The 12,689-nt window shown below is 44.1% G+C and overlaps 2 protein-coding genes across 4 annotated transcripts in view; one reads left to right on the top strand and one right to left on the bottom strand.

Annotated features, from left to right (window-relative positions):
• Lsm6 (LSM6 homolog, U6 small nuclear RNA and mRNA degradation associated) overlaps window positions 1-12,689 on the top strand; it is a 355,072-nt gene that overhangs the window by 74,537 nt on the left and 267,846 nt on the right. The window lies entirely within an intron of this gene.
• The window catches only part of Slc10a7 (solute carrier family 10 member 7), a 219,627-nt gene that overhangs the window by 15,071 nt on the left and 191,867 nt on the right, over window positions 1-12,689 (bottom strand). For both annotated transcript variants that reach the window (XM_051205885.1, XM_051205884.1), the window contains exon 10: window positions 12,398-12,471. In XM_051205885.1, coding sequence (XP_051061842.1) covers window positions 12,398-12,471 — 74 coding nt within the window. The remainder of the gene's footprint in view (window positions 1-12,397; window positions 12,472-12,689) is intronic.

Below are 12,689 nucleotides of genomic sequence, written 5' to 3' on the forward strand. Positions count from 1 at the left end.
AGGGAATTCAGGGCTGAAGTGAAGAGCCTAGCCACAGGCCTTCCTTCAAACACTGGCTGTAACTTCCGGGAGGGGTGCCCAAGCTTGTGGAGACTAGGCATGCAAGAAGTAAGGAGACAATGCCCTTCCTCTTCTAGGCTGAGGAAAAAAGTCTTGGCTAATGTTCACACAATAAAATGTGAGACATTGAATGAACATAGAGCAAGCATTTCACATGGTACAAACAACAAAAGGTTGTAGGACTGCATTTGACATGGTCACCACACAGAAAAAGTTCCACCGGATTAATACCGGAGTCCTTGACTTAGTCAACAGAACTTTTTATTTATTTTTATTTTATATACGAGTGTTCTGTCTGCATGTATACCTGCCTGCCAAAAGAGGGCACCAGATCCTATTACAGATGGTTATGAGATACCAGGTGGTTGCTGGGAATTGAATTTGAGACCTCTTGAAGAGTATCTGGTGCTCTTAACCGCTGAGGCATCTCTCCAGCCCCTCAACAGAACTTTTAAAAGAACTTTTATTTTCTATGTACGAAGTGTTTTTCCTGAGGAGGCCAGAAGAGGGAGTTGGAGCCCTTGGGACTATAGTTGTAGAGGATGGTGAATGATGTGGATGCTGGGAATTGAACCTGGGTCCTCTGGAAGAGCAGCCAGTGCTTTTAAACACTGAGCCCTCTTGCCAGCCCCCCTAAACAACTTTGAAGATGTGCTACAACTATACTGGAAAAAGAGAAAGCACTCACCCCTTCCTCTCACATGTGACAGAAAGAAGCTGATGCTGTGACAAGAACTTTCATGGATTCTGTCAGTCACCTCCTCCACTGGCTCAGGTTTCCCTTGATGCTGCACTGATAGACACTGGGAACTTGTTAAATGGTAGAGAGCCCGATTCTCACTAACTGCTTGGATATGCATTGTTTATCGACATGGCTTTCCATCACCTTCTAACAAGAATTTCCTTCCTTGTGGTGCTGAATGAAAATCTCCAGAACTACAAGGTCTCTGAGAAATAGGAACAATAGTCTTGCAGGGAATTAAAAGCAGGCATTGTCTTCAGACCCACTTGTCTTAATAAAGGGTGCTGCCACAGGCCAGGGAGGTGGTCGGCAGTGATGAGCACTTGCTGCTGAGGAGGCTTGAGTCCCCACAGGCTCAGTATTTGGGTGTTTGTCATCAGAGAGTGGCACCACTGCAGAAGGACTGGGAGGTGCGGCCTTTTTGGAGGCCTCAGCGCTCTCTCTCTCTCTCTCTCTCTCTCTCTCTCTCTCTCTCTGCAGAACTCTCAGCTCCCTCTCCAGCACCGTGTCTGCCTGCACACTGCCAGTCCCACCATGATGATAATGGACTAAACCTCCGAGACTGCAAGCCACCCCAATTAAATGTTTTCCTTATGAGAGCTGCCGTGGTCATGGTGTCTCTTCACAGCAGCAGAGCTTTGACTAAGACACTCCTTATACGGTATACTGGAGTTCAGTGCCCAGCAGCCACATCGAGTGGCTCTCAATGGCCTATGCTCCAGTTCCAGGGGCTCCAATGTCCTCTTCTGGTCTCCATGGTCTCTCTCTCTCTCTCTCTCTCTCTCTCTCTCTCTCTCTCTCTCTCTCACACACACACACACACACACACACACATCCTTAACGAAAGAAAAAGTTCACACACAACTAAAAATAAAATAAAGAAAAAAAGCTGAAGTTAGATTTCTGTTTATTTTAATTTGAAGTTGTCTTGATAATGTACTCCCACTTTTGTTCAGTCTTAATGACATAAGGATTTGGAAAAAAAAAAAATCCCATTTACAAGTCTTCCAGCTGGAAAAACTTGAGAAAACCCTCAGAGTCAATTCTGGAAAGAGTGATTTTGACTTTTTTTCCCTTAAATCTTCCCGTTTCTTCCTTTGAATACTTAATAACTGTATTTAATCTGGCACTTATAATTTTAATTTCAACTTTTAGTAGTCAACTTTGTGAGGAGTGAATGGCCAGGTGTAGTCAATGCATGTAATGTGGGGTTTGGTCTCAACTGCATATTGGAACTGCTTAAGGGCTGGTGTCCAACAGATTGCCTGGTCTGTCCAGACAGCGGGGTTCCTGGGTGCGGGGAGGTCCCTGGCTGGCCCTACTCCTGGACAGCTCCCAAGTTAGTCTAGAGTGAGCCAGGCTAAAGAGTCAGGCCTGTGACAGATGTGGAGCAAGAGCATCTGGAGCAGATGATAGGCTGCTGTAAGCCAGCTTTGTACTGTACTCACTGCACACTGGAGTGAGCTATTTGAGCCCTCACAAGTTTCCTAATTGGGACAATGAGATCATGAGTACTGTGCAAAGCTGTTATAAATATTACCTGAGATAATAAGTGAACCCAATACAGTGCCTACCACATAGTGGGTACCAAATAAACGCCAGACCCATCTTCCAAGGCCTCCAAACATTTTCACACCTACTTTCTGACACTGTTCAACTCACCCATATGAGAGAGAAGGACGCGGGTTTGCAAGTTTACATGCATGTCTGGATAATTGCACTTTACATTGTTCTGCTATTGACACAATTCCAACTCTCAACATTCTGGGTAATTCTAGTCCTCAGAGCTCTTTCCCTTGTAGCTGCCCACCATGTGTACAACAGACCGAGATATGTCTTTGGGGCTAGAGCTCTGACCACAGTCCCAGATTCCACTAGACTTTTCATGTCTGAAAGCTGAACCCCTGGTCTGTTCCCAAATCCCTTTTCTACCACTGGGACCCGTTCTTCTGCAGCCCTCCCTAGTGGAATACACACTTGTGGCCCCTTAGGCTGCCAATCTCCGCTTTCGTGAAACATTCCACATTGCCAGTGTGATGGCTAGTCATGGTTCTCAGCTTGACTACATCTGGCACAAACTACAGTCCAGAAATGGAGGCCCCGCCTGTGAGATTCTTCGCTTGGTTTGAAGTGGGTAAATCTACTTCTAGTCTGGACCTTTGAGGTGGGAAGACAGAAACCTTTGATCTTGAGATGGGAAGGTCACACCTTCTACTGGAAGCTATGAAAGGACATGGCAGAAGGAAGCTTTTGCTCTTTGCCTTGTTAGCAAGTCCATGCCTTCCCTGGCATTAGACCCTACTTCTTTGAGATCCCAGCATATATTGGAGACCAGCGAGACATCCAGACTCATGAACTGAGGAACTACTGGATTCTTGGACTTTTTATTCAAAGATAGCTATTGTTGGATTAACAGGAGGGCCTGTAAGTTACTGTAATAAGTTCCATATGCATACATACATTTTATACAAACACACACACAAATACACATACACACTCTTTAGAGAACCCCTATGAATACACCCAGCATTTCCCACAAATTCTTTGTTCACTGCTATTGCTCTTTGTCTGGACCTACGCCCCTCACTGGTCTTCCCGTTTCTCCATGGTACCTTCCTACCTACCCAACAGAGTGGCCAAGGGAACCATTCAAACATGAAAGTTCAACTTTGTCATCTGTCCCTCTACAACTCTCCAGTGACTTATCTCATTTGGCTAAAAAGGCAAGTCCTCACAGAGACCAGTGAGGCCAAGTCTGGCTGTTGCTGGAGGGCCTTGGCATTAGCACCTTTAACCTCATTTGCTCTAATTCTTTCCCAGCCCATGCTGATGAACAGTCCGTACCTTTCTCCTGCACATCCCTGTCCCATGCTTTGATCCCAGGCCACCACCACTGCCAGCTAATGTGTGTCTTTCTCCTGGACACCCATGTGATCACTGTCCCTTCCTCCAGGTGCTTGAGTCATGCTGTCCTTTGAGCCTAAAACCTTCCCATCCTATTTTGTGGCTTTATTTCTACCCACCACACCACCACCTGATAGGTTGCCATCAAAGAGCTTGTCAGCTTTGCCCTCACCTGCCCTCAGAGAGGAAGCCGAACAAGGGTGAGCATTTTATGTTTGCTCAGGCCCTAGAGAGGGCTGGCACATAGTAGGCACCAAAATATTATATCCCTGGGGCCCAGAATGGGCTGGCACATAGTAGACACCAAAAGAACATTTGTTGAATGAATGCCTGGACAAAATGAATTGGTTTGAGATTTTTCAGGTGTGTGTGTGTGTGTAATTGTATTACACAGCATGTGTCAGAGGACAACTTGTATTAAGCCAATTCTCTCCTTCCACCATGGAGTCTCAGGGCTCAAACCCAGGTTGTCAGCTCTATGGCAAGACCCTTTACCCATTGAGCCATTTCAAGGGTCCCCACCTTATCTTTTGAGACAGGCTCTCTCATTGGTCTGTAGCTCCCTGATTAGGGTAGGCTTGCCGGCCAGAAATCCCCAGGAATTGGGAACTTATTACATTGGTTTCAATGAAGCATATGAAGGTCATGAAACTTCTAGGACATGGAGCCATGCTGGAGTTCTGTGAGTTTACGGCCTCACCGACACATTCAGTTAGTGTTTTCTCTCTCTCTCTCTCTCTCTCTCTCTCTCTCTCTCTCTCTCTCTCTCTCTCTCTCTCTCTCTCTGTGTGTGTGTGTGTGTGTGCGCGCGCGCGCGTGTGTGTGTGTATTATGCTCTCTTGGCTTCTTGGTTTGGCCATTAGCTGTCATGCCCTCCTTACCATTATGGATTTTCCCTTTGGTTCTCTGTCGTGGTGTTTATCATAGCAACAGAGAAGGAACTAATCCAGTGCCCCGGGTTACAAGGGTTACAGGTGTGGCTGCTGCATGCAGCTTTTTCAGGCAGATTCTGGGTACCAAACTCAGGGCTTTATGTTTAAGTAGCAAACTGCTAACTGAGCTATGTCGTCAGCTGCCCAAAGTGACTTGTTTTAAAATCCTTTGTGGCATCCCACAAAACACATCTGCAGACAAGCCATTGCCACTGTTAACACCATGTTGTACATCTTTTGAGTTGTGTCTACTTTCCTATCTCCTATCCTGAGTGATTTGTCAAAGGCTCAAGCAATGACACCTGACTTTCTGTTCCTATTCTGTGGCTGGGACTGGAGTTGGGGATGAGTGTGCCCTTGGCTTCCCAGCCTGAGGTTCACTTCTCTCTACCGTAAAGCATGGAGCTGCCTGTCAGTAAACGTACGCTCCCTGGCTTATAGTGTCTGGCACAATTAAGGGAACTTCAGGGAAGAGACATGACCAAATAAATAATTGGAGATGCAACTCTAAAAGGAGGGCTGAGACTCGCCTGTCTGTTTGTAAGTTGAGATGGAGAGCTGTAACTTCAAGAGACGAGCATCTCCTGGGTGAGATTCTTCACTTGTAACATGGCAGGCAGTGCTGTTCTGTGATGCACATTTTAGTATCGCTGGAGGCAAACTTTCTCAGTATTAATAGTAATGATAAACAAATCCCTCTGCAATTGGCAGAGAATGCACAGATGGGCAGGAAGGCTTGGGAGATGGGTTCTTGTTGGTGCTCCAGGGTGTGGCCATGATCTCATTGGAAAGGACTGGAAAAGGCAACACGTAGGATGACAAGCTGTATTCCCCATAGTTCTTATGGAATGGTCCTTTCAGAAATATCAAGTGTACAGGTGCGACTAACAATGTGTAACCATGCATCTCTTTGTAGTTGACTATGGAAATGAAAGCTTATGACGTTAAGAGCTGACATTAACTAGCCTCTCTCCCTCCCGCAAACCAATGAGTTAGTTAGGATTACTTATAGAAGCATGGATGAGGGCTTACTTAGAGGGACTGGGACACCTCACACAGAGAAACAGTCCCCTCTCCCGGCCAGCACTGACTGCCTATGGTCCTCAGGAATATTCAAGGCCTCATGATATTCTTAAATTTACTCTTAAATTTAATTTTAAAGAAGGCTTTGACTTACTGCTTTGGTCCTTCCATGAACCTTGGCACTTCCGTATTTCTTAGGAAAACTCTATTTGAGGCAAGAACACCTAAGTTTCAGCTGAGAACATTTAAAAATACTACATTTTTATGGACAAAACCACCTTGCTGAGCTGGACATTACTGGCAAAAAGATTAGCCAGTGACACATCTGAAAATCCTGTTTCTGACTGTATTTCTCTGTGGTATTTCAACCTGGGGCAAAGCAGAATTAATGGGCAAAGCGACTCCCTTCATAGAGGAAGTTGTATTCTCTTTCTGTTTGAATAACTAGTATAAACAAAAAAGGAAATAATCTGCCAATCTTAGTATCTTCATGTGAGTGGGTATCTTAATGTTTTATCTCAGACTAACAACAGAGCTAGTGTTTTATCTAAGGTGCCACTGTACATCTAGCTACTGTACATCTAGCTACTGAGCTAGAGGGTGACAGTGTAAGTAGAACCCTCCTATAGTAAAGGGTTAACAGACCCTCACAGCCCAGGGATCAAGGTTAGTAAACCAGGAGCACTGCCATCCAGGGCTTTGAGACTCAGTACAAGGGACCTTAAGCAGGAGAACACAGACCTAGGCTGTAAACTGGGACCCTAGCTCTGTCCTTCCTGATGCTCTCCAGCACCCGTGAGAGCTAACACCATAGTTTCCACACAGCTACAGACATAACAGGTTGTAGACCACCTGGGCAGTCCTCCCCAGGAACACCCACAGAACCAGGTGGGGTTCAAGCTTTGGCACTCTCCAGGGCTTCCCGTGCAGGCTGTGGGAGCAGCTGGATTCTTATAGCAAGCAGACAGGATTTCTAGAGTTTTAGGCAGTCTACAAGGACATCAATGGCAGTCCACTTATGATCATTATCATGCAAAGTAGCAGGGCAGTAATTGCACCAATCCAAACCTCTTTCTGCATTCATTATGCTGATTAGTAAGGTCTAATTGCTAGAGAGCCAGGTAACAACAGTATTTGCTGTAGCTGTCTCTTGGGTAGGCCCTTTCTATACAGCAGGAGCTGAACATTCCAGTGAGAATCTGCCATTAGAACAGCTGTGGCTGGAGTCTCAGGTGACTAGCACACACTTGACTGTCACACACACTATGAAGTCAGCACAGAAGTATTCACAGTAAGTGACTCCCTGTGACAAGTACTAAGTACATTGTTGCCCTGGTAAGTACCCAATTGGCTGTATTATTATTACTATTGAAAACATGTTGAATAAATCAACAAAAGTATAAAAGCAATTCAAAAATTACTCTAGGTCACAAATTTTCTCTCTTTTTTAAGTCAGAAATTTCAGTACAAATTTAGTTGAGAGGACTCTAAACCAGAGGCTACACGGTCAGCACTTGGGGAAAGGGTTGGAGCCTTCTCCCAGATAAGACACAAAGCCCCTTTCAGGCCTGAGGCCTTTCAGTGAGTCACAACATCAATTCTGAGGCATGGAAGAAGTGGGTTTCCAATGTAGGCCACCTCATAAAACACTGATGATCACCAATACAGAAAACAGGGAAAGCCCGGGCACCTGGGTGCTGGTCAGCTCGGAGAGTATCTGGCATGCAGTTAGGACGGCAATACTTGAAGCAGAAACACACACAAGCTCCCTTATCTCCAATGTCATGCTTGGGACACAGAACCCCGGGGTTTCCTAAATTTTGGTCACAAAACCTAGAAACACTACCAGTGACATCAAGTCTTGGGCAGAAAGACAAAACAACCCACAAAACTCTGAGAAATGTACTTGGTTAAAGTATGCCTCCTTTCTTCCTTCCTTCCTTCCTTCCTTCCTTCCTTCCTTCCTTCCTTCCTTCCTTTCTTCCAATGTAAAAAATAAAGAACAGGCACACACGACAGACCACTGCTTTACAGAGAGCTGCCCAGCTCTGTGGTAGTTAGAATAATCTGCGTGTTTGAAATAGAGGCCCAGAGAGCTCTGGGGTGGAGGATAACCAGAACTGCAGCTTCTCTTCTGATTTTACATATTCTCAAGAAAGTGTCAAACTGCTATCCATGTTTTCAGTTCTAGTTGAAGCTCATTCTTTACCATTCTCGAAAAGCTCCCAATTAAAGTGATATAAAAGATCCCTTTGTGACTTTCTTCTCTTTGCACAGTGTGAGGATTAGAAAAAAAATCTTGGTGTGTGTTAGATGCACATGGTGTGTGTGTGTGTGTGTATGTGTGTGTGTGTGTATGTGTGAAATGTACATGGTGTGTGTGTATGTGTGTGTGAGAGAGAGAGAGATGCACATGGTGTGTGTGGTGAGAGAGAGAGATACATATGGGGTGTGTGTGTGTGTGAGAGAGAGAGAGATGCACATGGTGTGTGTGTGTGTGTGTGATGCACATGGTGTGTGCATGTGTGTGAGGGGTATGTGTGCACACCACTGAGCATACATAAATCAGAACAACCTTTGATAGTGCCCTGAAAGCTGGTCCAGTGGCTCCTGGGGGCTCTCCTGTCTCTATATTGCATCCATCTCACCACAGGAGTACTGGATTACAGATGCACACCACAGCACCCAGCTTTACATGGGTCCTGGAACTCAAATTCAGGTCCTCAAGCTCGAAGGCAAGGGCTTTACCTACTAAGGCACCTTCCCCAGCCCTGTGAGGATGCTGTCCTCTTAACCTCTTCAGACAGCAGCCACAGCTGTGCTTCTTTCTGTATAACAGTGAGACACCATTCCTTTCAAGAACTTTACTTTGTACACCCAAGAGGAAAATTTATTATATGGAGGGAACTTCAGAAACAGACCTTTAATTATGCTGGTAGAAGCCAGGCGCCATGTGCATCTTCTCAACTGCATCAATGGGGTCACGAAACTTCCTCAGCGGCACAATCTGTTCCAGCTTTTGCTGAGAACTGGAGCCAGAAGTGGAACTGGGATCTAGCCTGGAATCAGGCATGTGTTCTCCCCGCTCTCTCTTGAATCCTAAAAGCTCCATTCTTCTAGCATCTTACCACAGCTCAGCAGTGGCACAGGCTCATAGTGAAGTGTGGATAAGGTGAGGGAGCTGCTGTTACTTGCCTTTTTATACAAGTGTCTATGAGTGGTATTTATAAGCCATTGACTGTGACACTCTGTTTAAATTTTAAATGGAGTGCATTCAATTTAGAAATGCTTTTACAAATAAAAAATCGGGACTACTATTATTGACTGCCAATAGCTGACTCATCTGAGATGATGTCCTTTCACTTTGCCACTTAAATTACAAACTGATACAAATGCATGCTCGACTTAAGGATCTCAAACATCCCGAACCATTCCCTTCCTGGGTGTGGCAAGAAACTTTTCTACATATGTTGAAACTCTAGAAACACAAAGTGAAATGAATATTCAAGAGAAAAAGATAAATAAAAGTAAAATACCAAATCCAAGGCATATCTGAGATCTAACCTCTTTCTTGATAAAAGCTATTGACTGCACTGAGCTGTTCCTAGGCTACAAGCTGCTCTTCAATCTCTGCTGTGCAAAATATCTTCTCATTATTACACTAATATCACCATCAAACTGGAGAATAGTAGGCGAGAGTTCCTGGCTTCTATGGCAACCTACAGCAAGGGCTGCTATGTTGAAATTGCCTCCCCCCAGTCAGAGACAGAGGAGCATGGCAGACAAGCCCTGTAGTATTGTTTTGGATGAAGCGCAGCAGCAGCGATGGCTCTGCACTTCCTCCAGGCTTCCTTCCTTAGTGCACAAACTCCAGGGAATGGCATCACCAGACCTTCCCGATGGATTATGTGAAGCCATAGCTCAATGTCATTTTCAATAGGAAGCCTCATAATTAAAGGTCAAATAGTCACTTCATCTGCAATCAATCAATAGAAAAAGTACTAATACGAAGAACTAATCAATCAATGGCAAATGCGCTAATAAAAGCAATGAATCAAATTCAGCACATGTGTAGATGTGAGCACATGGAAAAGACCCAGACAGGGTGAGGCAAGAACAATAAAATAAACCAAAGGGTAGTGAGGATGCTTCCCAAGACCCACCAGTCATTTAGGTACCACCTGGCCTGCAATGGGCTATTTTTAAACATATACTAGGTGTAATAATAAACATAAACTAGGTGTAATTTCTAAGTTTCCCTTAATGTATTTTACTTGGTGTGTGTGTGTGTGTGTGTGTGTGTGTATGAATGTTAAATAATTGGAAGAAATATTATGACAGTATTTGCCACAAGAAGAGATATATTTCTAAAGTGCCAAGCAGCTATACTACAATCTGTTTTTTCATCTTTGTGTATAAAGACCAAAAAAAAAAAAAAAAAAAAATCTCTTGGGTGATGTTATGCTAAATTTCTGTCTATTTTCTGGGCTGTGATTCCCCCCCCCCCCCAAACTGAATGTGCCACTCTTCCAATCCAGTACAAACAAGGACTTTCACAGTGACTGGCAGGTCACTGTGAAGGCACTTTCTCTGCCACCCTTGGGACATTAGGCCACTAGGAAAGGGAATCAATCTTACGAGAATGGGTAGAGCAAACTTACCGGGTTTTACAAGTTCATTCTGGTCATCACCTGTGTGTGTGTGTGAATAAAGAGGTGAACCAAGGGGACTTCAGGAGGAAGCTGAGGAGGATCAAGGACTGGTAGAACTGAACTAAAATTCTCTCACCTCAGACCTGCAGAAGCCGAAACCAGAGCTTAGGTCCGTCAGGGTATAAAATAGCTAAGTTTTATAATGTGTGGTCACTAGCTGCCACACTGTGTGATCACAGGCTACTGCGGCGTCTCACGATCACTGTGTTGTCACTAGCTGCCACACTGCCTTAACAATCCTGGAAGAGCCAAGCACAGACTTCTTGGGAGAACTTTATAAGCAAACACAAATCCAAGTTTGTCCAATCCTTTTTAGCAGAACAACTATTTCTGCAAATCAGCTTTCAGAAAGCACAAGAGCAAAGAGTCTGAGCCTAGGATTAAGGGAAAGGAAGACAGCCTGGATTTGTATGGATTTGCTAATAGAAAAAGAAATGCCAGTCACCCCAAGGAATGCCCATGGTGCTTCCTGCAGTGCATTCAACTAGCTGCTGTTTGCTTAGAGAGGGTCAGACTCCAGGTTTAATAGCCTACTGCAGACAGGCAAGACAGTCACGGTTAAACATGTGCTCTAACACATAGCTCATCTGAGCCTCTCTGACCTTCTGATCCTTGGGCACATCCCTTAGTTTTCAAAAAGACTTGCAACACCATACATGGCATATATAAAAACTTGGGGAACAGATTATGAAATGCATTCTCTGAGGTCAACAGTTGGTCTACAGCTATTTCAGGAAAATCTATGACAGGGACATGTGGCTGGAACCCTGGGCATAATAACACATTCATAACTAAAGTAAGTAATAATAGCAATAACAGCACTACTTTACGGAGGCCATTGAGTGCTGAGCAGCACAGCTGGCTGTGTGAGCACATCTCACACAGCCTCTAGAAACTCTACAGAACATATTGCTGTCCACTGTGTCAGGACTGGTTGTTTAGGATCAGTTTGTCTTTCAGTCTTGCTCAGAGTAGACATCGGCCCACTTTAGAGACAGAGTCAAGGTTGAGGATGTACCAGGAAACATGTCATCAGGGCTGGAAAGCAGGTCCCAGAGTTCTCCCCTTCAGCTTATTGACCTCAGGGGTGGACTTCTATCTGTACATAGGATCTGCTCCTTAAAGAGTGTATCTAATTTTGAAATTATTTTCCAAACTTAAAAAAGAAAAATTTCAGAGATCCCACCAGACAGCTTTGCTTAGGACTTATCAAAACACGAAATCTATCCACTTTTTAGTTGATGAAGGAATGTTTTTAATGTGAGCAAATTCAAAGCAACATTATGATTCTTCATTCTCTCAAGTGAACCACATTCCAAATGCAGAGGAATTTTTAATTTGAATTTTTACGTACCACCCCAACAAACCTAAGGAGTTTATGAATGATGCATTTTGCAATACAGTTCCTGATTACTTGATGAGTTTTAACGACTGAAAACATGGATTCCTGATGTCTTAAGAGGTTATTGGGATAATGCAATAAATTGAATAAGCCTAAGTAGGCATCAGTATTATTATTCTTAATCTTTCCCATTAAATAAAAAATACTTCACTTTAACTGTTAATCCAATTAAGTCATGATAGCTAAATTGCCTTTGTAGAAAACAATGAATATTAAATGATGAGTTCCAAACTAACATCAGTTAGAGCAATAGCATTATTCTCATCCTCACTTGAACTCCCAGAAAAGAAGTCAATGCCTTTATGTGCAAGTCTAGAGTCTTCCAAAGCAAGTTTGTGTCAGCAGCTTTTTCACAAACAGGCCTAGGTCCCTAACCAACTTGGGCTTACACTTTGCACTGGAGAACTAGAGACATGACTGCAAATTCAGCTAAATCCTGTAGAATTAATTATGCCCTTAGCAACTGGTTTGATGAGATGATAGTACTTCAGAGCAATGGCTGGTTGCACCTGGCTGCTGTTCTTTGTCCAACTGAACGGATGGTCCCACGCCATGTGAGACGTTTCTGAGCTTCAGAATTATTTAGGGTGACAGGTAGTTTCTAATGTGGTGAGTCACTTACCCAACGTGAGGGACTTGTGTGTGGAGCAGAAGATGATAGCCACTGTGTCTGCTGGTGTGAAACCGGAGTTATTCCTAGGGGGAAATGGGAGGATTTTTACAAATACTTGTAAGAAAACCCAAGCATACCCCATACCAAATGTGCCCGTCTTCATGTTAGCATCCTGCTGACCAACCCTGGTGACAGGGGCTACTGTGGGACAAAATGCACAGTTCTGTCTGGATTTCCTTTTAGAGACTCTAAGTCCTTATGCAGTTATAAAGGGTTAGACAATCATGATGTAAAACTAGAA

The sequence above is a fragment of the Phodopus roborovskii genome, unplaced genomic scaffold (assembly GCF_943737965.1).
Source record: "Phodopus roborovskii unplaced genomic scaffold, PHOROB, whole genome shotgun sequence".
NCBI lineage: Eukaryota > Metazoa > Chordata > Mammalia > Rodentia > Cricetidae > Phodopus > Phodopus roborovskii.